The sequence below is a fragment of the Brachyistius frenatus genome, unplaced genomic scaffold (genome assembly GCF_029030835.1).
Source record: "Brachyistius frenatus isolate BFR_SWC_R1_liver_20210118 unplaced genomic scaffold, ASM2903083v1 Contig_219, whole genome shotgun sequence".
Lineage (NCBI taxonomy): Eukaryota > Metazoa > Chordata > Actinopteri > Embiotocidae > Brachyistius > Brachyistius frenatus.
This window is the reverse complement of record NW_027210818.1, coordinates 60005-84574: the sequence shown is the minus strand read 5'-3', so window position 1 is coordinate 84574 and position 24570 is coordinate 60005. Positions and strand designations below refer to the sequence as shown.

The window sequence follows — 24570 nt, the reverse complement described above, 5'->3', positions numbered from 1 at the left end:
CAAGATGGGGCTAAATTCTTTTTGAATCGCACCTTTACAACTACATATATCTATTTGATAACGGTGGTTGGTGGCTGTAACTGTCGTCCCCCCCCCCCCCACACACACACACACACACAGAGCAGGTTTTTACCAAAAGTGATTTAAAGGCCGATTAACAAAAATAAAGCTAAACGCAACTATGGAAAAAGTCTTCTTTCTCTTAACATCTTGTGGAAATGTTTGGTTGGTTCTGAAAACCAAGAACAAATAAATCACAAAGCAAAAAGGAACTTCTGGTTCCAAATTTTAGGCCATTTGGACTGAAACTCTGACAAAAACAGATTCAATTTAGGTCAGTAACTCTTCTTTTTGAAGTTTTTTTTTTACAATCTGCACAGCATTTAACACCCTCAACGCCCCGTCAGATAAGCTCACCTCCATCTGCGGATTGAAGATCAGTTAATAGGATCAAAATTCAACTCTTCTGTCTTTTCCTGATGTCACATGACGGCGAGCAAATCCTGACAAAAGTTGAGGCTGAAAACCTCTTCGACATAAAACTTGTGTCACTTACAATATATTTGATTTGGCTATTTTAACAGCAGAAGCTTCAGGATTACAGAGGTCAAAGGTCACAGAACTTACACTGCAGATGATTTGATCTCGTGACCCTGAAGGATAACGACAGAGGACATAAAACACAAAGGTTGGACTTTGATCTTCAGTCACTCTCACTGCCGCTCTCTGAGTTGACGTACCAGTTGTCTTTTCCTGTGTTCTCCACAAACCAAACACCTGAAAACAACACAAAACGCCGACACATCAGTTCAGTGCAGCTGGACAGCAGGCGCCAACAACCGTCTCACCTTACTTTCAGACATTATAAAGTCAAAATTAGGCTTCCTCTGGTTTAGTAAGCATCTTACCATTTGATGCTCCATCTTCCTCCTCATCAATGTGCTCCATGTCATAACTCACAAAAATATTCTACAGGAAAAGAAATCTCTTTTTTAACTCATTTTGGCATCTTACTTTAACAGAAACATCATTTTCTACTTTAAGACCAATTATATCTTAACAGGTGATATAAGAATAATGTCTCCTGTAAATGGACAAAGATGAATTCAGCACCTTGTTCCTGAGGAATCTCTCCCAGTGTCCCCGCTGCTGTTTGACCAGCTTCAGAACCGGCTCGTTGGACTTCATTTCCCAGCAGCAGTGGTCAGCTGCGATGTTCTGGTGCAGCTGCAGGTCGGCTCTGTAGGACCGACCGTCCACGCTGCCACTAAACACAGTCGACACAGACGGGAGCGTTAACACACTGAGGAATGGACGAGGCACACGGGAGGTCCATTGTCAGGTCTGTTGTCATGGCAACCAAAGATCCAACCTTTCTCAGTCTGTCCTCACCTCTCCGCAGGATTAGTCCTTATGGAGGGGGACAGATCTGAGGCCACACACACACACACACACACACACACACACACACACACACACACACACACACACACACACACACACACACACACACACACACCGCTGACCTGTCACTAACAGATGAGTGCTCCCCAGGTCTCAGCTGATGTCACTATCTTGTTTAATTCATTTGCTGTTGACCTATTTGATTTTAGATTTACAAACACAGAAAGGAAACTTCAATTTTTAATGAAAATTAATTGGATTTTAAAAATTTTACATTTCTTATCTTAAACATGCACAGCAGCCTGTCATCTCTACCTCCACTATCTCCTCCCTCATCCCACATCCCTGCACACAGGCTCTGACCGGTGCAGCCTCCCAAAACCATTGTTTGTCTGGTGCGCCCCCTGGTGGAAACCTCCAGTAACACAGAGTACAGAGGCAAGTATGCAAGCAACAAACGCGAAACCGTGGTTCCAGTATATCTGTGGCCTCACAGCTCGTAAAGAAAAGGTATGAAGGTGGTCATGTGTTGATGTCTTTTCAATCAACTGTTGTCTGGTAAGAATGTCACACTAAATAAAGATTTTTAAAATGTTTTATCAGACAGTAAGAGAACCGCTAAATCCACAAAAAAAGGGTTCAAATCCTGAGTGTTACTGTAGCAGTGCTAAAAACTGAGCAATTGAATTAACTGAACTAAACTGTAGTTTATTTTCATTTGGCCAAACATTTTAAAGTCATCTCTAGCTGATTTGATATTTTGTTTTTCTGCCACAGACTCACCTGATTAAATCTTAAACTGTGAAAGAGAACAACAGATAACAGAATAACTTCAGCAGCCAACAAAGGACAGTGATGGACTTTGTGAATGAGATGTCCTACATATTACTAAACTATGTTGGATGTGTCCCTCTGATGTGACACCACCCTATGAAACAGGAACATGTTTCTACGTGTTTACTTCACACTCAGGCTGGCCGTGCTGAACATGTAGCCGCTGCCACCCGTGTAAAGTGTTCTGGATAAAAAGCCCCATTGAGTGTTTGCCGCAGCGAGTACGTGAGCGATCGATGGAAGTCTGGTCCTGACAGACCTGTAGACGACTCTGTCGGGGTAGAAGTGGCAGCGCTGACGCTCCGGGTTCGTCAGCTTCACCGTTACGATCGCCGAGTCGGACGTCTGATACCAGCGGACCTGAGGGTGGAAACTGAAACGCAACCAAAGACAAAACAAAAGACATGAGAAGAACTTCAAGTGTTTATTAGTTCAGTTTCAGAGCCACACACTAAAAATGCAAGTTCATCTTTAACATGCTGGATCGTCCGCTGTCGACTCAACAGGATGTTAAACAGGAATACTTGACAGAAGCTGCAGGTGTCTTGTACCTTTTTGTCGAGTCATGGCAGTCTGTTCCTTCAGTGCTGACCTGCTGCCTGTCGCTCTCATCAGACACACCTGCACGCACACACACACACACTACTGTATGAAAACTTTGTGTGTATTGAACACAGTTTGAATCATGGCCACATACTGAGTATTTACACAGATCTTCATATGATCTACAAGACCAACATGATCACAGTAGTGTCCATCTACAGTTCTTAATAGTTTGGATGGTAGGAGGATAAAACCTGCAGGAGCTACAAAGAACCTGTTTTTTACCGTTTTCACAGGCGTTCAGCGGAGCAGCCAGGCTGGTTGTTGTTGGGGGAACTTCTCCTCCATCTCTGTTCCTGTACATCAAAACCATCAAGTTTCTGTTCAGTTCACCAGCTGGATCAACAAACTAAAGTTACAGACTCCTCCGAGGGACTTTTTGAACATTTGTGACAATTTGTGTGTGACTTCACAGTTTTACTGTCATGTGGTGCAGTTTGCAGTGATGCCACTAGGAGGCAGCAGTGTTTTCCTGAATCCTGAACCTTTAAGGCCTGAAAAAGCCGACCTCCTCATTACAGACACCGACCTCTCCATCTGCTCAGCTGACTTCAGGTCAGCAGGGTGGCTGTTTGTCCGTCCGTCATCAGTCTGCTTCTCCAGCTGAGATTTCTGATCACAAGGTGGGTCCGGGTGGAGTTCAGGTGCTGGTGGTGCTTGGAGCAGGTTCTGGTTTGTTGATGGACTGAGAGGCTCACATGGCTCGAGGTGAGGAAGGTCTGGATCAGCGAGCGTCCCAACTTTGGCGACTCTGAAGGCTTCAGCCAGAACGTCTTCCTGAGCTTTGATTCTGACCTCCAGAGACGGCAAACCGTCCGCCGGCCTGCAAACATCCAAAAATGTGCTGCGTCAGGGTTCTTTCAGTGAAGGAGGCGGCTGTTCCTGATGTGCAGCCACCACTTAAGGCACTTCTACGATAGTTTCATCAGTTGTTTCCTTACGCGTGTCCCGCCTGCCTGCCGCTGCCAGCCGCTCCCTCCTGACACAGAGCCTTCAGCAGCTCCAGATGCTCCGGGTTGCTGACTCCCATCCCCGTGTTCAGAATCTCTGACTGCACGCTGTATTCATTGATGATAGTTTTCATACCTGGCACCTGGGTGAGTCGGACCTGGGTGGGATGGGGGAAGGGAAACACTTACTGGTGTCAAGTGAACTCAAAACATTTCAGAGTTCACATCAGACACAAACCTGAAACTATCATTTAATGAGAAACCTTCAGCTGGAACAAAGTGCAGCATTTATCCAGGAAACTTTGTTATCTGTTCATCAAATTAAGTAAATGAATAACTCTGTGTCAAATGTATGAGGAGATGATTGGCGGGTAAATAATATACCATCGGATCAAGAAAAACGGTGTTTCCCAGACTGAGAACTGCTCGGGCTCGATGCTGCAGACCGTGGATCTTCTGGCTGATCGCTCTGGTGACCTGCAGGAGAAAAAGTTTCTTATTACTTAAACCACACATTACAGTTTTCTACAAGTAAAGGACAGTGAAAGCACCGGCCACAAGTGTTCAGTTTAAGAAAGTAAACTCCAACGGACGCCAGTAATGTGAGTATTGTTTTTTCCCCTGCTGTGTTTTGAGAGCTGATGTTGGAGTCTGAGGATGTCCTGCAGCGTAAACCAAACACACCCGAGGCTGGATTGCTTTCAAAATGCCTCAAAGAAACTTCCTGAGAAGCTCTTCAGAGGATGACAGACGTATACAGTGGTGTGAAAAAGTGTTTGCCCCCTTCCTGATTTCCAATTTTTTTGCATGTCTGTCAACAAATTTAAATATTAGTCAAAGATAACACAAGTAAACACAAAATGTAGTTTTTAAATGAAGGTTTTTATTGTTAAGAGAGAAAAACAATCCAAACTCACATGGCCCTGTGTGAAAAAGTGTTTGCCCCCTCCTGTTAAAACATAACTTAACTGTGGTTTATCACACCTGAGTTCAATTTCTCGAGCCACACCCAGGCCTGATTACTGACACACCTGTTCTCAATCAAGAAACCACTTCAATAGGACCTGCCTGACAAAGTGAAGTAGACCAGAAGATCCTCAAAAGATAGACATCATGCCAAGATCCAAAGAAATTCAGGAACAAATGAGAAAGAAAGTAATTGAGATCTATCAGTCTGGAAAAGGTTCTAAAGCCATTTCTAAAGCTTTGGGACTCCAGAGAACCACAGTGAGAGCCATTATCCACAAATGGAGAAAACATGGAACAGTGGTGAACCTTCCCAGGAGTGGCCGGCTGACCAAAATTACCCCAAGAGAGCAGCGACGACTCATCTGAGAGGTCACAAAAGACCCCACGACAACATCCAAAGAACTGCAGGCCTCACTTGCCTCAGTTATGGTCAGTGTTCATGACTCCACCAGAAGAAAGAGACCGGGCAGAAATGGCTGCATGGCAGAGTTTCAAGACCAAAACCACCGCTGAACAAAAAGAACATTAAGACGCGTCTCATTTTTTACAGAAAACATCTTGATGATCCCCGAGACTTTTGGGAAAATACTCTGTGGACTGACGAGACCAAAGTTGAACTTTTTGGAAGGTGTGTGTCCCGTTACATCTGGCGTAAAAGTAACACCCCATTTCAGAAGAAGAACCTCATACCAACAGTAAAATATGGTGGTGGTAGTGTGATGGTCTGGGGCTGTTTTGCTGCTTCAGGACCTGGAAGACTTGCTGTGATAAATGGAACCATGAATTCTACCGTCTACCAAAACATCCTGAAGGAGAACGTCCGGCCGTCTGTTCGTGACCTCAAGCTGAAGCCAACTTGGGTTCTGCAGCAGGACGATGATCCAAAACACACCAGCAAGTCCACCTCTGAATGGCTGAAGGAAAACAAAATGAAGACCTTGGAGTGGCCTCGTCAAAGTCCTGACCTGAATCCTATTGAGATGCTGTGGCATGACCTTAAAAAGGAGGTTGGTGCTGGAAAACCCTCCAATGTGGCTGAATTACAACAACAACTCTGTAAAGATGAGTCGGCCAACATTCCTCCACAGCTGGAAAAGACTCATCGCAAGTTATCGCAAACACTTGATTGCAGTTGTTGCTGCTGAGGGTGGTCCAACCAGTTATTAGGTTTAGAGGGAAACACTTTTTCACACAGGGCCATGTGGGTTTGGATTGTTTTTTGTCCCTTAATAATAAAAACCTTCATTTAACAACTGAATTTTGTGTTTACTTGTGTTATCTTTGACTAATATTTAAATTTGTTTGATGATCTGAAACATTTAAGTGACAAACATGCAAAACAATAAGAAATCAGGAAGGGGGTAAACACTTTCATAACACTGTATATTATATCTAACAGTTTGAAAAAGAGCCAATAATCTCACTCTGGTCCTCCAGTTCTCTGATTTTTTTTTACCTGTCGTTCTTTGTGGAAATGAAAATGACCAGTGACCTCACAACCCAATAAATGACAAACACAATGTGAAGTAGTAGGTCTTCTGGAAATAGGATAACCAGACAAAATGGAGCAAATCCAGCAAATAAAATGCCTAAAAATAAAGATGACTGTAAAAAGACCAATACTGCAACAGATTTTAGTGAATAAAAAACAACAGTACGAAGAGAGATCCATTTCATTTGTGGAGTGTTGGGCGTGTAAGTGGTTGTGAAGTGAGGAGGTGGACAGGAAACCTTGGGGTGCCAGTCGGTCTCGGCATCGACAGGCTTCACCCGGCAGACGATGATCTCCACGGCCTGGCCAGGCAGGGAGTGAAACTGCTCCGGCAGCTGAAGGACCTGATGGGATTTCACCTCCTCCTCTTTCCCCACGTCGATGAACCGAACGAAGACACTGAAAAACAGCCGGCCCCTTCTGTCGGGCACAGAGAGGACCCTCACCCTGCCACAGAGCACACAGCCACGTTACATACTGAGGTGGAACAGACACGGAGACATCCTGAATGGGTCTGTGGCGTCCGATAGGGGTGGGCGATATGGACCGAAAAGAATATCTGGGTAATTTTGCTGATTACTAATTTTGATAACGTACAATTTCAACAAAATAAGAATTCTGTATTCTGTAAGTCAAAGTGAGACTCAGATCCTGTGTACATCACTGAGGGAAGATTTAGAGGTGCAGGAGAGCTGCTCTGTCAGGACGCCGATCACCATCACTTGCAGAGCTTCTAATCGCTTCCTCGCTGCTGTCGGCACATTTAACCAAGATTCTCTTTACTTTGGAGCCGACGTTTGTCCATTCATAAACTAGTTTTGGGCTTTTGTTGCACTTTTAATTCCAAACGAGTGGTGTTGTTCACGTGAGCCTCTGCCACGCTCCGTCTGTGTGTGGAGTTTTTAGATTTGATGTCAGACCTGTGGAAGACCTCGTCCTCCTGCACGGCGTACAGGCCTCCATCCAGCAGCTCCTGGGCTGCAGGTTTCTTGTCAGCGTAGTAAGAAGCCATCTCAGAGGCCATTATGTCGAAACCGCCGTCCTCCTTCCTGACGATCCGACCGTAGAAGACCGAAGCCGTTTTGATGAAGAGCGGGACGACCTGGGAGACACAGATCCACAATCAGAAGTGGAATCAGTAATGTTACTTACAGACATCTATGGTTGCGATATCTAAGTTTTTAATCAGCATTTTGTATAATTAATAAACAAAGCTCAAGGTTTCTGGCCAGGAACCCCACAAGGGAAACCTTGACTATAACCTTGAATGTTTCCATCTGCATCTGGATTTTCTCTGTCAGTGATTGTTGTTGTTGGTTTTTTTATACACGGTGATGGAGGACAGAAAAAAATAGCCTCGTATGAAGTAAAAAAGTTGGGATAATGTCTACAGATAAACATTTGTATAGAGCAGCACAACACAACACAACAAAACAGACATGCTAACGTCCTCACCTCAATGACTCCAGCTGCAGGGAGCTCAGACTGATCCAGCTTGGAAATGAATCTGTGACGGTCGGGACACACACTGCTGTCTCTGCAGGACAGAACAGAAATAAATGAGAAGGCTGTTTTTATCTGTTTTCAGCTACAACAAATGAATCTAACACAAGCTGTTGCACTCTTGGGAAGAGAGATCTTATTTGGTGTAATGAGCATTTGTGGAGATTATTCAAGGTCCAAGGTGTCACACTGTCATTCTCTAATATGTTTTTATCTTGTCAACTGTTAAGTCTTCAAATGTTCTGAAAATAGAACTAGAATTGCCACATTGAGGCTGTATGCCAACCATTTGAGTTGCAGTCATCCTCCTTGTCCGTTCAGATTCATGTGATATATGTAGTGAAGACTTTGAAGGAATTTGTACAATAAATCTGATTCGGATAGAAGTTGTTGCCACGACAGCAGACGATGCTTCAAATCTGGACGTTGCTGTAAAGAAGTTACAGATTCTAAAAGATGGATTCTTCACACATCCTGAACCCGACACACACAAGATCTCAACAATCAGCACCGTTTCAAGGAGGACGCCAAAGATTAGTGTCACACGTTCAGTAGCACGGCCTTCATTTAGGTTTATAGATTATACTATTGAGTGGCCATAAAAGTGTTATGACATCACAGTAAAGTTGACCTCATAGGTGACCCTGGCACCGACAGTAACTCGTGTATAATTCAGAGTAGGCATTTAAAAGGTCATCCGAGTGTTCAGCACTCGCTTGTGCCACTCAGTGAAAGAACTTTGACAAGACTTCTACTTTTCTGGCAGTGATGGACGTTTTATCACTTCATCATTTTATCCTATTAAACATGTACGTGAAAGTTTCTCATAATTATTACAATTTATTATATTATAATTCTGGAGTTATGGCCATGAATGTGTGTTGTGAGGTCGTAGTAACCCACAGTTAATATGACCTCAGTAAAACTGCAACTGACCTTCAACCCCTAAAAATCTAAACAGTTGATCATCGAGTACAAGTGAATATTTGTGTCAAATATGCATAACTTCCCTCAAGTCATTCCTGAGATATCGTGTTCACAAGAATGGGACGGAAAAACAAAGTAAATCCATCGTTATAATGGTAATCCACCCAGATATAATCCCACCTGGCTTATAAAAGGGTCTGATGGCACTCTATTGGTACATTTTATGTTAAATTCAAAACACACCTGTGACTAATTAGAGATTAAGCACCACCCCTTTGAACCGTGTGCTTCACGTTGAGCTCAGATTATCTGCGGTGAAGCTAACTTTAAACCGTCTCCTCAGATAATTAAAATACAGCCGTAAGGATTAAAGACATGAACAGACTTTGAGATCACAATATCACATATTAACAGAGGTATTAAAGTATCATTCACAGATGAGTTTGAAATATTCAGAGGAGTGGAGGGACGGACCTGCAGACTCCGAGGCTCTTCAGGCAGCTGCAGAGAGGTCGGTTGGTCTTCTGGTCTTCCCGGGCGGCGTGGACGCCCTGAGCGAAGGACAGCAGCTCAGAGGGCAGCGGGGCGTCGGACCGTCCCAGGTATCGCAGCACGCCAACAATATGGCGGGCGTTCCTCTCCGAGATCAGCAGCACTGATCTGGTGACACGAGGGCAGCTCTCCGTTTGATGCTGGGTGCAAACCTCAAGAGGAAGAAAAAAAGCAACAACACAAACTTCATCAGGTGCAACATGAAGCTCTGAACATGGACACTGAACTAGTGGTTCTGTTACAAATCCCCTGCAGACATGTTTAGAGATGTTTATAAAATACTCTACTTTGAATTTTAAAAAAAAAAGTGTGTCCGTGTTCAAATACTGCAGAGGCCTTTACTCTCAAAACAGACTGAATTCTTGGAGGCCTGGATTTTACAAGACGTATAAAACATCCCTTTGAGGTTCTGGTCCATGTTGACATGATCGGATCACACAATCTTTGCAAACCGTCAGCTGCACATTCATGCTGCCAATAACTTTTATCTTATCCCAAAGGTGTTCTTCCGGATTCAGATCTGGTGACCGGGGAGGCCACTGAAGTCCAGACTTTCCTTTGTGACATGGTGCGCTATCATGCTATAAGTACCCGTTAAGAGATGGTTCTAAGACTGGAAACAGTTTTCCAATCTTTAACTGTCCAGTTTTAGACTTCAGCCTCGGATGTCTGTTCATTGACGACCTGAAGAGAATCTGATGTCGTCTTCTGCTGTTGCAGCTCAAGTTTTGACATAAGATGCTCCTCTGCTCACTACAGTTGTAAAGTTATCCGAGTTAATGCAGCCTCTCTGTTAGCTCCCGCGTCACTTCTCATCTGACCTTCCTCATCAAGATGTTTACGTCCACAGAATTTCTGCTCACTGAATTTTAGTTTTTTTCACCACTCCAACTGTAATGACTGTTGTTCATTAAAACCCCAGGAAACCAACAGGAATCAGTCAAAGTCACTAAGATCCCATTTTCTGCCGTTTGACGAGAACCGCTGAATAAATGTTAGCTGAAGCTCTGCAGCTGTATCTGCAGGATCTTATGCATCGCACTGCTGATTGGAAAACAGCATGTGTTCATAGTAAAGAGCTTCCTGAGTGTAAACAAGACAATGAGACTTCATCCAGCTCATTTATCCGTTTGCTTGTTCTTACTCGTTCTGAGAGGTTTCGGAAGTTCGCAGCCATGCAGAAGAGTCGGCTGCCGAACAGTTTGGGAGAAGTGGGGAAACCGTAGTGGACGACACTAGTAGCATCTCTGATGCCCAGACACTTCAGACACTCGTTGGTGGTCACTGAAACAAAAAAAGGACAGCAGCTCTGGTCATGTTCAGGCAGTAGATGTTTTAAAGGTTGATGATGTTCTCTGTGAAAGCCGTTTCCATAAATATATTCAGTTTACCCAGAATAACATGAGTGCCGGGGCCGATGTCTTTCCTCCACTGCTGGATGACGAAGTCGAACTGGTGAGTTAACCCCTCGTGGGTCTTGAGGCAGAAAGCTGATTTGTTGCTCACAGCCTGAAGGACAGAACAGATTCAAGTTAAAGCTCAATGTTCTATCAGAGGTCATCAATCTACAATAGAGTCTTCCAGTGTTTTCATGATATTTATCTACTGCTTCAGTTCATGTATTTCCCAGAATGCCTTTTGACAACCAACTGAAAACAGGAAAGTGAAAAGCGAGTAGTGAAGACAGCTCCGTGGACTGTTGGTACGCCCTCACCAAACCTGCACAGTCAAACACGGGAAAGTACAACTGAAACTGAAGTGTCACCTTGAACACGTCTTCAACCTCCTGAACCGAGTTCGCTACAATCAGAGTCTTCTGGCCAACATCGGTGTTGAAATCGAGTGCACCCAACAGCACTGAGATCTTACTGCTCTCCAGAGTCATGAGGATGACCTGCAGGAAGAAAAAAACATACATGAAAATCAGGTCAACATTAAATAGATACAGAACTTACTCTCAGCTACACTAAAACGTATGACAGCTGCACAGTTTGTGTGTTTGTCCTTCGGTCTGTACAGACAAAGTGAGTGCATTTCACTTGGAAACTGAACTGAGGCTACATGTGTGCTGATCCTTTCATTATGGGGAGCAATTAAAAAGCTCATAGACTGTTTCTGACAAATGTGGTGCAACACTGTGACGTGCTCTGAGCAGTGGAAGCTATAACATCTGTGAGTAAATATTTGCCTGATCAACGTTAGCAAAGTGAGTTCCACACATTTTATGAGCAGCGGTCGGGGCAAACCGGCAATTTAACCCTGGACCTGAAACTTGAGCAGAGATCAACGTTTGACCCAAATTTGTAGAGAACACAGAGAAGTTGCAAGGATGGTTTGTGGGACGTGACAAACGTGTTGTTCCGTGCTCGGTGCTGACAGTCTGACCCCGGAGACTTAATCATACACAAGCCCACAAATTTGATGTGCACTCTGCTAAAGTTTATGGTGAAACTGCAGATGCACCTCACGTCACAAAAACATGTGTAACTCGGGTGCCGATGTTGATGAAGTGACGTTTTAAGTTTCAGCTTCCCTCTGCTCCGTGCACGTCACAGTGCTGCGCTTCGTTTACACACAGCAGGAGCCGTCTTTCAACTTTTGCCTCTCAGATATTTTGAAATTTTGGGATTTACAGACCTCCGTGTATCCTGGCGAAAATATAATGTTAGTACTACACGGGAAATGACTGACCTGCTGAACGTTCCCATAGAGAGCAGCTTCTTCAGGGACAGTTATGACAACGCAGGGGTACGGCATGTGATTGGCTAACAAACCCTCCATGTGACTGGTCCATCTTTTCGCCATGGCAACCAGCTGCTGAGGACAGGAAGCTTTCTGCTCGCTGGAAGTCACTTTCTGAAAATGCTGCAAGATGGTTGTCATCTAACGGGAGATGGTTCATGTTTAAAGAAACATGCAGGAAAAAAAAAAAAAAATCCCTTTTGGTTTGTTAAAGTGTTCCTGTGAACATGACAAGTTCATGTTTTTACTTCAACAGTTTAAAAAAAAATTAACATAAAAATGGGTCTCAATATTTATAAATTTGAACGTTCCACCCAACATTTAACATGTTTGGACAAAAAACATTTACCATCTAGAAAGGTGCGACTTTCTATAATGAAAATGTCACAAATGAAAGGATATTTCTAGTTGGAGCCAAATAACAAGTGATGTGTTCATATTTACACTTGTCCAAAGATGATTTTCACTCAGAGAGAGGACAGTTTCTATTTGCTGTTCAGAACTTCACACAGAAGGTTGTCTCTATGGAAAACACCAGAACTGACCACACCATGTTTCAAACAGCCCGTTTGCAACTGGCTGAGGTTAAAGGACAAGTCGTCACCTCGTCGGGAGCGAGAGTAAAGAGCTGGTCAGCCTCGTCCAGCAGCAGGTGGTACAGCCGGAGGAACAGGAAGCAGTGACAAGACAGCAGACGGACCAGGGAGAAAGGAGTGGTCACTAACAGCAGGCCTGGGGGAAGGAAATCAAGAGAACTATATTACATCCATACTTGTAAATAAACATATTATATTTTCAATAATATGGCGTTTAATTAGGTTAATCAAGTTGACCTCTGAGACTTTGAGGTCAGATACCGTGACTGATGTCAGTCAAACCTGTCGAGTGTTTACAGTGACAGGAGGATAAAGTGTGTACAAGCAGGCTGAGGATCAGAGACAAAAGCACCAATAGAAACTCTTGTCTCCTCCACAGGTCCCGCCCATTACTTCATATTCAACTTACAAGCAACAGTTTTTGATTTGCAAACAAAGATTGAGTCTGATTCACAATAAAGATGTTTTATGAGCAAAATCTAGGAGTCTGGCTGAAACCAACAGAACTGTAAACTCAACGCTGTCGTTGATGCTTGCATAAAAAATGAACTTGGTCAACTTGGTGAGTGAGCGAATATTGTGGTTTGAGACCAATTGAACGCCACACTATAAAAACCTCAAAAACGTTAAGTTATTGACTGACTGCCACACTGAGATGACAGACGATGCTTCGCTCACAGTTTTTAGGGATCTTGACGGCCCTGGCCTCGTCCTTGCCGATGCCCAGCAGCACGCTGACGGGGTGGAGGATGTGGGCGACTTTACTCTCCTCCAGCAGGTCGTACACTGCCTGCACCTTCTCCCAGCCTGGACAGAGCAGCACCGCTATGGGCTGGATGGAAACACAGCAACATGAAGGTGCGCTTCTATGAGTGCTGCTACGTCTGACGTTATATTCGGCAGCACCGCTATAAGAATCCACTCAGCGGTAACATACTCACCCCTGAGCTGGAGGTGGGGGAGGTGAAGATGGAGTTGAGGAGGATGTGGGTGAGGAGCGGGGTGAGGTAGCTGAGCGGCCGGTCAGCGTTGTGGGAGACGATTACGGTGTTGCATCCTCGAGCCACGGCTGGCCAGCCGTAACGGTCAGCTGGAGACAACGAGCCGTACTGCTTCCTCCGCAACACCTGAAGACAAACACCACACAACACACCAAAATAAAAGCTCCTGTATTTCTGCCTCCCAGCTGATTCCTGGCTTGTGTAAAAGATAGTTGGGGCTGATCAGTGATCTGGTCTCTACTTCTAGGACAGGCTGTTAAAAGCCATCCAGGGCTGCCTCTGACACCTACTGACTGCTGTGGTTTCTTGTCTTGAATACCTCTGATCTGGTGGTGAATCACTGAAGCCTAATCTCTTTTTACAACATGAGTACAGCTCTGAGTGTCTTTCAAAGCCCTTTCGTTAAAAATAGAAGTCTGTTATATTCCGAAACAATAAAATACACATTGACAGACACCAACACTTCACCCCTCTACCGACAGCACTGACATGCTCTCATCATTGACTGTGCTGCTTCCTTCCAGGATTTAGCCATTTTTTTCTAAAACAAAATTGTCCCATTGTAGGTTCTATTCCTGGAGAGAAAGATGCTATAATTACATTAAATTCTACACTAAATACTTGACACTCATTGTCGAAGTTTGACCTGTTAAACCAGCTGTTCTTTGTTTAATGGGAATTCACTCAATTCAAATGGTTTGCACCGCACATACTAGCATTTCTTTATATGAGAAAGGACCATTTATGACTATTTATTAAAAGGAACCGAATATACTGGAAACATATTTGACTCTTTTACTATTTTAAACCGGCAACTACCATCACTGCAGATATGAATTACCATAATTGACCAAATGATAAAATTTTAAACAAACTGGAAAGATTTTCCTTTAGTACCACAAACCTTTAAAAAATAAAACATTGTGACTAAACTTACTAATTGTGATTGTGTCATAAAGCTGTATTGTATCATATTGTGTATTTACACATCTGCACATGTGGTCCAACATCTCTCAGCTCCTACTAATGCAGATAAACAAAATATCTTTCCATTATTCTGCAAACAACTAGCTGATTTACATGACAGTGTCAGCAGCTGACGACAGTTTAATGAGCAGGTGTATTGAGAACAACCCAATCCTGATGTAAGAGAATTATCGTTAACAACAACTTTTTTTTATAGTGTACAAACATTTCAGTTCTAGACTTTTGTTATTTCAGAAAAAAAAACAACTCTAAAAGTTATAAAACTGGAACTGTGTTAGTAACAGTAAAATCAATTTCACATTTCTAATTTGACCTTTAAATCAGGAGTGTTTTTGTAACTGCTGCAATCAAAAATGTTAGATTTTTCCTGGAGGGAACTGATTTATTGTTACACAGGTTCAAATCTCTCACGTCTCCTAAAACCCTGACTTTTCTTATTTTAATTTTTGTCTTATTTTCAAGTGTAAACAGCCTAAAAAAAAAAAAAAAAGCTCTCTGGGCTCATTGTTGTTTACCGAGCGGAGAGCCTCTGTGATGGGGGCGTCCTGCAGGCTCTTGCAGGGCTCCACCGGGAGGGCCGAGTGCACCAGGATGCCACTCCTCCTGGGATCACTGGGAGCCGCCTGAAGACAGGCAGGACACAAGACAAAGACCACACTGTAAAAATGGGACATGCCAGAGCAACAGACAAAACAACAAATGAAGGTGTTTTTTTCCTTCCATTTTGCCTGAAATGATCAATACTATTGATTTTTAGTTCAAGGTCGGCCACCTGAACTCAACGTATGGATAACTAGAACTACGTACTTCTACATTTCTCAACACTCATAATATATGAAGTAAAGTCTGTTTGTCCAATAAATCTGATTCTGATAGAGCACAAAGTTGTTGCCATAACAGCAGAAGATGGCTTAAATATGGATGTTGCTGCAAAGAAGATAGAGATTATAACACTTGGATGCTTGACACGCCTTGACCTTTGACCTTTTGGATATTGAATGTGATCGCGTCGTCATTTTATAATTAGTGTGTGAATCGTGAATTATGGCCACAATGGTATTTTGTGAGGTCACAGCGACCTTTGACCTCCAAACTCTGAATGTTTGTGCCACATCTCACTGAGAGATGGCATTCATTCTAGGACAGACGTGAGGTCACAATGAACTTTGACTTACAAAACCTGTTGCGTTTATCTTTCAGTCCGAGAGAACTTTGTGCAAAATGCAGAAATCCCCTCAAGGCATTCCTGAGATATCATATTCATGTCAACATTTCAGTGTTAATGCCTTTGTGTCGGGGACCAAAGGTATTAAAACACAAACACCACCAACCTTCACAGCACAATTATGAGCAGCAGCTTCTGTAATAAATTTTGTTCATGAAGTGAAAAACCCACCACGTCGTCTGCAGCGTCAGGATCCCGGTTCAGAGGCTTTGGGTTCAACCACTCCAGCAGGCTGCAGCAAACACAACAGTCGAGGATTAAAAAAAACAGCTTCATTCAAAAAAATCCGGATGTTTTCACACACGAACATGAGATTTCTCACTGTAACATCCTGCTGCTTTACTCAGAAACACACCAAAGAACTGACTGCAGCCCTGACAAGTCAGCCTGTGGTCTCTACAATGATCCAACTCTCCTCTCCCGTTGGGAGTTTGTTGAACAGGTTCAGGTGTAACACCGAGTCTGAAAACACTCATCATGCTTGTATGTGAAGAGTTGGACTCTGAGCTGCAGCTCACCGTGAACAGGCCCAGTCCTCCTCAGTCCTCTGGGTCTCCACAGCTAGTCCGGACGCTACCGACCTACTGGTACTGCTGAAAAACAAGAGAGACAGTGGAGACGGTTCAGCTCCGAAACGCAAAAGAAACTTATCTAATTTAGATGGATTACAATTAGTCCTAATATTTACACTTTAATAAATCAAACAGCTACTAGTGAAAAGCACTCGACCTTGAATCTCCAGCTGCCAGATGTTCAACCTGACTGCTCTCAAGGAGATCTTCCGCTCCACGTTTTTGATTGCTGGAAAAACAAATCAGTTTGTAGACCAAGACTGCAGTTACGGAGGGGATCATTTATAAAAAAAAATTAAAAAAAACCCTGCTCAAATAATTAACACTGCTATTAGAAGTAATAATAAAATGATCAGGAATTCACCTCGTATGGATCGATGCTTGCTCGTCGGGGGTTACTGGCTCATTCTTGTGTAACGGCATTAATCTGTGACACAAATCATATACAGTGAAAAACTGCGCACCATTACTCCGACGTATAATATTGACCTGCTGAGTTTACTGTCATGAAAAAGCTGACGTTTCTTAAACAGATTTTTTTTTAGTCACAGTATGACAAAGTAATAATGAAGTGAAAATTGTATTGAATTTCTGGAGACCTGCAAGTAGCATACAGTTGTTGTTCTGCACACGTATTGGAGGCTGCAGTCGTCTCCGGAGGTCGACAGTCATTCAACTCTTCATTCAGACCGGCCTGGAGGTAAAACAAACCAGTTCATTGTTCAGGAAGTTGTTAAGTTTGCTAAAGCACCATCCCAGACTGAAGCTAGAGGAAGCCCATAGACCCCAAAGGATACAACACTGAAAACTGTCCTGATGATTCTCAACAGTATGTGACATATACTCACACCGAGTGCTGTCTGCTGGTAGCTGCTGCCAGGATTCAGGAACTTCAGGAACCTGCAGGGGAAAGAGAAACTGTCAGTGACGACCAGATAAGATGGTAGAACACGTCCTGTTGGTTTCAGTCAATCATATGAAAGATGCTGAGTTTCTCACCTGAACAGACTCAGGTTTTTGGCCAGAGCTGCAGCCAGAGACGAGTCGGTGTCCTCTGAAGAGTCACTGAAGCGTTAGAGCAAGTCGGTTAACAGATGTACATGAAACAAACCGCACGCAACAAAAATATGAATGCAACACTTTTGTTTTTTCTCCCATTTTTCATGAGTTGAAGTAAGTCTTCAATCTTTTATTTAGCAAAAACAAAAGTGTTGCAACAATATTTTTGTTGAGAGTATACTGTGTATATACTCCGACACAACTCATCCATCATCATGTCTCAGTCCAACAGTAAACTCCTGAACTGAACCAAAGGAGCGCTCACCTCTCTGGAGCAGCAGCGTCCAAACCATTGCTGGATTGGCTGCTTGGAGACGGTGGTTCTCCCGTGACCTTTGACCTCTGATCTCCCTCAGAGGTCACCAGGCCATGCCATTGGCTCTAAAAACAGCACAGAAGTCAGAGGTCAAGACGTGGATATTTACTGGAGCACTAACAGTAAGACAGTGAGCAGAGCTGCAGACCTGAGGTGCAGAGGCAGCCGTCAGCCAATCCCCCGCAGAGGCTGTCGCCCAACTCTGTGATGTCACTGCAGGTAAAACCAGATCACACTGAGAGGACCGTCGCCGTGAAACAAAACTCTTTCACTCCATATTCAAATTAAAACTGCGACACATTAAGAAACAACTGAAAACAAACATACATTCAGACTTCTTTACACATAACAAACAACAGATCAATTCAAAAGGACCACCGATGCTGTTTCTGTGGAGGATCAAAATCCCACAAGCAACTTTTAGCTTTACATCCATGTTGACTTTGAGATTTTTATAATTTCCTTAAAGTAGAAAACTCAACATCTGTAATTGAATGACTCCATCTGCTGACGAAGATCAGGTGATTTAAATGAAACACCCAGATACTATTAAATAGAGCTCGAGATGAAACGGTTTGCAGGCAGCTGCTAATGAGATAAAGAACTAACAAAATAATCATTTAAGTTATGAATATCATATTTAACTCTATTTATTCTTCTACATTCTACAAAGGAAAATGGAGAAATACATAGTTTCATCTGTTTATGTCTGCACTGGTCTGTGTGCAGCCTAAAATGTATGACAAACCGTACACATATACAGCAGATGTAGTGGATGTGTTCATATACAGGTTCCCCCAGTTAAAAAGCCTCAAAGGCCTTTATTTAATACCACACAGAATGCAATTTAATATTTCTGAGTATGATGGAAAACCAGCAGCTGATGCTTTTCTTGTTATATCATAGTAAATGAAATATCTTTGAGTTTTGAGTTGAAAACAAGAAAAAAAAATAGCAGGAAAGATCAAATATTGAAGAGTTTGGAAACGGAATTGAGAATTTATAATATCTTCGAAGGCCTTTATTTGAAGAAAGTGAATTAACTGCTGTTTGCAGACATCCCTCCAGTGAAAATCAAGTTTCTAACCCTGTCCACATGTCCTTCCATGTGGTGTTTTAATATGCTACAATATAATGTGCGAATAAGCAGTCAACGACAAAGCTGAGCATTTCAACTTTACAACTGCAGCGTAAAATACAGACAGTTCTTTGAGACAGTCTCAAAAACACGGATTCACACAGGCAGGTTTTTACATGTCACATATCTAAAGAACGAATTCAAGTGAGACTTTCCATATTATCGCGCTGACAGCTGAAGCAGCGGAGGGTTGGCTGGAGAGGTGGGGCGGTTTGTACATTCATAGATCAGCTAGTACGGAACAAAGGTGGAGGAACATTTAAGTCATTTTAAGGTACTTTTCTTCTAGTTTTTTTCTTGGAAATAATTTCTAAATATGTAATTTTACTGAACAGTGATGAGTTTTTAAAGGTTTCATCAATACCAGGAGAGGAATGTAAAAGCTTTTTGAGACCTGCAGATGCCCCAAACATATGAAGACACCCAGAGTACCGTTAACTACACTGTCTGTGTGTCTGAAGAGCTGCGAGCAGGCTGTGATATTTCTGTTTACCAGCAGATGGTTGGTTTTGTGCTGTCAGCTTGTTGGAGGCTGTGGAGACAGTCAGGGTTAAAATGCTGGAGGACAACATGACAGGAAGTCGGTCCCCCTCGTCCAGGCCGCCACAGTCAGAAGACGCTCGGGTGTAATATGCAAACTTCTTTGCAACCAACTCGTCGTTCACACAGATCTAGAAAAAAAAAGAACATATGATCCTGGTGATTTGTTTTCCTGAGGATTAAAACTGTTTACATCTGTTTACAGCTCTCTGTTGAACATGAATGTTCACCTTGATGTTGCCGACGGTCAGGTAGAGATTAACGGAGGTGGACTCTGGCTCTGATTCACGCAGGACAGCTTCTGTCTGAGTCGACGCTTTGAGATGCAAGGATGCAAAATATAAAAGTGATTCCTTCATTTTCAAACAAGTTTTAACTTTAGCAACGTTTTAGGACACGTCAAATGTCGCTTCTAACATTTAAAGCCACCAAAACACAAACGAATTCCACCACAGTTGTTGCCCATCTATCAGCCATGCTGCTCACCTTGCAGCAGGTTGTGCAGGTAGAGTGTTGCTGAGCTGTCCCACTGCCTGGATGGACTGCAGGGGAGAAGAAAAACACATGGAGAAGAAAAATCAAGTAACTTCACAACACAAGAGACAAAAGAGGGCAAAAAAGGAATCGGGATTTTGCTGAAATGTTGCAGCTTCTAAACTACTTTATTTCTTAAATTTTAGGGGTGTTTTTAATCACGTGGATAAAGTTCAGTGAAGACCCAGTCCTTCAACAGTTAAGGAGGTAGGCGACAAAACTGTCTTACATGAGCTCTGCCGTCTCCTCGTATAAAGAAACATGCATAGTTGTTGGTTCAATTCCTGCCAGGTGGAACTTCCTCACCCAGAAAGGAAGCTGCAGGAAGTTCTGCATCACCACTCGGATCCTGTTAGAGGGAGACGAGAATACAGAACAAACCGAGGAGCGGAGGTGAACCATCACATACACACTCTCACACACAATGTTTAATAATACTGTTCGTATAAATGTTCCTGAGTTATGGGGTTGAATAATGGCCAGACAAGTGATTTTGAAGAACATTGAACTGTCACAGTAGGTAGGACCTTTGACCTTTTGATATTAAATGTCATCCCTTCGTCATAACTTTTCTGTGTCAATGTTGTCATAATCAGTGAATAAATTCTTTACTTATGGCCAAAAAATGTGTGTTGTGAAGTCACAATGACCTTTGACCTTTTACCACCGACCTCTAAATAGTTCATTCTTGAGACCGAGTTAATATTTGTGCCAAATTGGACAAAAATTCCCTGAAGGCATTCCTGAGATATCACGTTAATGGAAATGAGATGAATTAAGGTAACAGTAACCTCGACCTTTGACCCCAACAATATAATCAGTTTAGTATTATCATGGCTGCCAAGTTCCATTTTTGAAAAAAAAAGTATATAATTTTGACACAGAAACATGAATTTTACAAGCGCAAAAACAAACATGTGACCACGTCCATACATGATTGTGCACATATGAAACATGTTGTTTTGGAACATTTTCATGGTGTCATGTGTGAAGCTCATGTAAATTCCTGTGAAAACTTTTTCCACTTATTTTCCCCATGTTATCATATGTTGCAACATGTAGTAAACGTGTCATACAGTACCAGTCAAAAGTTTGGACACACCTTCTCATTCAGTGGTTTTTCTTTATTTTTTTCTACAGTGCAGATTAATATTAAAAACATCCAAACTATAAAGGAACATACGGAATTATGTCGTAAACAAAAAAATGCTCAACAAACCAGAATATGTTTTATATTTTAGATTCTTCAAAGTCGCCACCTTTTGCTTTGATGACAGCTTTGCACTCTTGAGATTCTTTCAATCAGCTTCACGAGGTCGTCACCTGGAATGGTTTTCAGTTAACAGGTGAGCCTTGTCAAGAGTTCATTTGTGGAATTTCTTGCCTTGTTAATGTGTTTGAGAGCATCAGTTGTGTTGTGCAGAGGCAGGGTTGGTGCACAGTCCTACACAGTGAATACGTTTATTCAACGACAGTTCTAATCCATATTATAGTAAAAAAAAAAAACATTCAACTAAGTAAAGAGAAACGACAGTCCATCATTACTTTAGTCAGTCAATCCGGAAAATTTCAAGAACTTTGAATGTATCCTAAAGTGCAGTCGTGAAAACCATCAAACGCTATGATGAAACCGTCTCTCATGAGGACCGCCCCAGGACAGGAAGACCAAGAGTTACCTCTACTGCAGAGGATAAGTTCATTGGAGTTACCAGCCTCAGAAACCACAAATTAACAGCACCTCAGATTAGAGCCCACAGAAATGCTTCACAGAGTTCAAGTAGCAGACACATCTCAACATCAACTGTTCAGAGGAGACTGCGTGAATCAGGCCTTCATGGTCGAATTGCTGCAAAGAAACAATACTGACGAAGAACAAGAAGAAGAAGAGACTTGCTTGGGCCAAGAAACACAAGGAATGGACATTAAACCAAAATCTGTACTTTGGTCTGATGAGTCCAAATTTGAGATTTTTGGTTCCTCCCGCCGTGTCTTTGTAAGACGCAGAAAAGGTGAGCGGATGGTTTCTACATGTGAGGTTCCCACCATGAAGCATGGAGGAGATGGTGTGATGGTGTGGGGGGGAAGGGGGGCTTTGCTGGTGACACTGTTGGTGATTTATTCAAAATTCAAGGCATACTTAACCAGCATGGCTCCCACAGCATTCTGCAGCAACATGCCATCCCATCTGGTTTGAGCTTAGTGGGACCAGCATTTCTATTTCAACAGGACAACGACCCCAAACACACCTCCAGGCTGTGGAAGGGCTGTTTGACCAAGAAGGAGAGTGATGAGTGCTGCGTCAGATGACCTGGCCTCTACCATCACTGACCTAAACCCAATGAGACGCTCTGGGACGAGTTGGACCGCAGAGTGAAGGCAAAGCAGCCAACGAGAGCTCAGCACCTCTGGGAACTCCTTCAAGACTGTTGGAAAACTATTCCAGGTGACGACCTCATGAAGCTGATTGAAAGAGTCCCAAGAGTGTGCAAAGCTGTCATCGAAGCAAAAGGTGGCTAATTAGAAGAATCTAAAATATAAAACATATTCCTAGTTTGTTGACCATTTTTTTTGTTTACCACATAATTCCACATGTTCCTTCATAGTTTGGATGTCTTCAATATTAATCTGCACTGTAGAAAAAAATAAAGAAAAAGAAAAACCATTGAATGAGAAGGTGTCCAAACTTTTGACTGGTACTGTATATGTGATCACATGTGTACCATGTAGAAAACTCGTGTTTTTTCTAGAGGCAGGATGACTTTCTCCCTCAGCACTCAGTCTTTAAACACATCTCTGTTCGACAGTGTAACACCACCACCTGTAGGCAGCAACATCCCATCTGATATCTCCGTCATTAACTACTCATGAACTGTCCTGCTTCAGAAAGACATTATTTGTCTGTATTTTATGTCTAACCTCATACTGAACTAATTCTCTGGCCGTGTGTTTGTTTTCTCAGAAAAAAAACTTTTATTATGAGAAGATGAAGATGTTCTTGCCTGAAGCCAGAGAATAAAAATATACATTCATGCTAAACACCTCTAGAGACCATGAAACATAAAGTTATAAAAATCAAATATCTTAAATCAACGTGGTCTAAAATGTGTATATTTGTGTCCTCATGGTAGAGTTGAAGTGGTCGTGTGTTGAAGAGGACTGAAGCTGCTCTGGTCTTACTGGTCTGAGGGAACAATGAGTCGTTCTCCGTAGTCGACCAGGAGGCAGCGAGCCTGACAGGATATCGAGTCCATGAAGATCGACTCCACCACCGCCCGACACCATGACTTAATCACCTCCCAGTACAACACACACACCTGAGAGGAAACACAACAGCGACACACACAAACAACCCGTCACCGGTCAGGAGTCCCAGGCGGGCGTCTCCTCACATGGGTGGTCCCAGACAGGAGGTGTTATGATAACCTGTCCCTCCTCCAACACGTTGGGCTTCAGTCGATGCAGGTCCCGGGTGACGTCGTGGTAGAAGAGGTTCATCTGAGCCAGCAGGTTGTTGTAATCCTCTGTGGTGTCGGTGTCGTTGCCGGGACCCCGAACCACCCTGCCCCAGAGGCACGACGGGTTGTCCACCTGCAGGAGCCACAGGACACCTTTCCTACCGAATCCATATCCAAGCACATCATCTCTCTGTTCACATTGACTCTTCAATATCGTGTTCAAGAAAATAGGAAAATAATGGGTCAGTGTAACTTTGACCGTTGACCTCTCATGACTTCACACACCGGGCTGTGACCGTCTGTGACCGGCTGTGACCGACTGTAACCGACTGTAACCGGCTGTGACCGTCTGTGACCGACTGTAACCGGCTGTGACCGTCTGTGACCGGCTGTGACCGACTGTAACCGACTGTAACCGACCAGTGACCGACTGTAACCGGCTGTGACCGACTGTGACCGACTGTGACCGACCAGTGACCGGCTGTGACCGACTGTGACCGGCTGTGACCGGCTGTGACCGGCTGTGACCGACTGTGACCGACCAATGACCGACTGTAACCGACCAGTGACCGGCTGTGACCGACTGTAACCGACTGTGACCGACCAGTGACCGGCTGTGACCGACTGACCGGCTGTGACCGACTGTGACCGGCTGTGACCGACTGTGACCGGCTGTGACCGACTGTAACCGACTGTGACCGACTGTGACCGAGTGTAGTCGACCAGTGACCGGCTGTGACCGGCTGTGACCGACTGTAACCGACCAATGACCGACTGTGACCGGCTGTGACCGACTGTAACCGACTGTGACCGACTGTGACCGAGTGTAACCGACCAGTGACCGGCTGTGACCGACTGTAACCGACCAGTGACCGGCTGTGACCGACTGTAACCGACTGTGACCGACTGTAACCGACTGTGACCGAGTGTAACCGACCAGTGACCGACTGTAACCGACTGTGACCGGCTGTGACCGACTGTAACCGGCTGTGACCGACTGCTGTGACCGACTGCTGTGACCGACTGTGACCGACTGACCGACTGTGACCGACTGACCGACTGTAACCTGCTGTGACCGACCAATGAACGAGGCTGCCAGCAGCCACGGTGACTTCATTAACAAGCAACTTGTGAAAAGCTGTCTTACCTTCAAAATGGATATTTTCAACAT

General features: G+C 43.5%; 1 protein-coding gene across 1 annotated transcript; it reads right to left on the bottom strand.

Annotated features, from left to right (window-relative positions):
- Positions 1–105: 105 nt before the first annotated feature.
- tdrd12 (tudor domain containing 12) lies at positions 106–24570 on the bottom strand. The gene is made up of 35 exons (XM_069719644.1): positions 24547–24570; positions 23368–23532; positions 23122–23258; positions 20174–20293; positions 19897–19952; positions 19641–19726; positions 19364–19541; positions 17881–17945; positions 17682–17797; positions 17357–17422; positions 17206–17257; positions 16990–17051; positions 16722–16784; positions 16515–16586; positions 16304–16378; positions 15957–16017; positions 15076–15183; positions 13514–13699; positions 13251–13404; positions 12581–12708; positions 11926–12117; positions 11000–11128; positions 10626–10743; positions 10379–10518; positions 9157–9374; positions 7708–7789; positions 7173–7354; positions 6492–6699; positions 4176–4268; positions 3783–3949; positions 3371–3664; positions 2498–2611; positions 1114–1267; positions 909–969; positions 106–777 (listed from the first exon to the last, which is right to left on the bottom strand). The coding sequence occupies exons 1-35, from the start codon at positions 24568–24570 to the stop codon at positions 704–706; spliced, it is 4200 nt and encodes a 1399-aa protein (XP_069575745.1). The 3' UTR covers positions 106–703.

Excerpts from the sequence above, each read along its gene's own strand:
- tdrd12 (XM_069719644.1), bottom strand. The coding sequence starts at position 24,570 with ATGTTGAAAATATCCATTTTGAAG. Across the intron at positions 19,953-20,173 it reads GAGGAGACGGCAGAGCTCAT|TCCATCCAGGCAGTGGGACA; the intron begins GTAAGACAGTTT and ends TCTCCCCTGCAG. Across the intron at positions 13,405-13,513 it reads CCCCCACCTCCAGCTCAGGG|CCCATAGCGGTGCTGCTCTG; the intron begins GTGAGTATGTTA and ends GTTTCCATCCAG.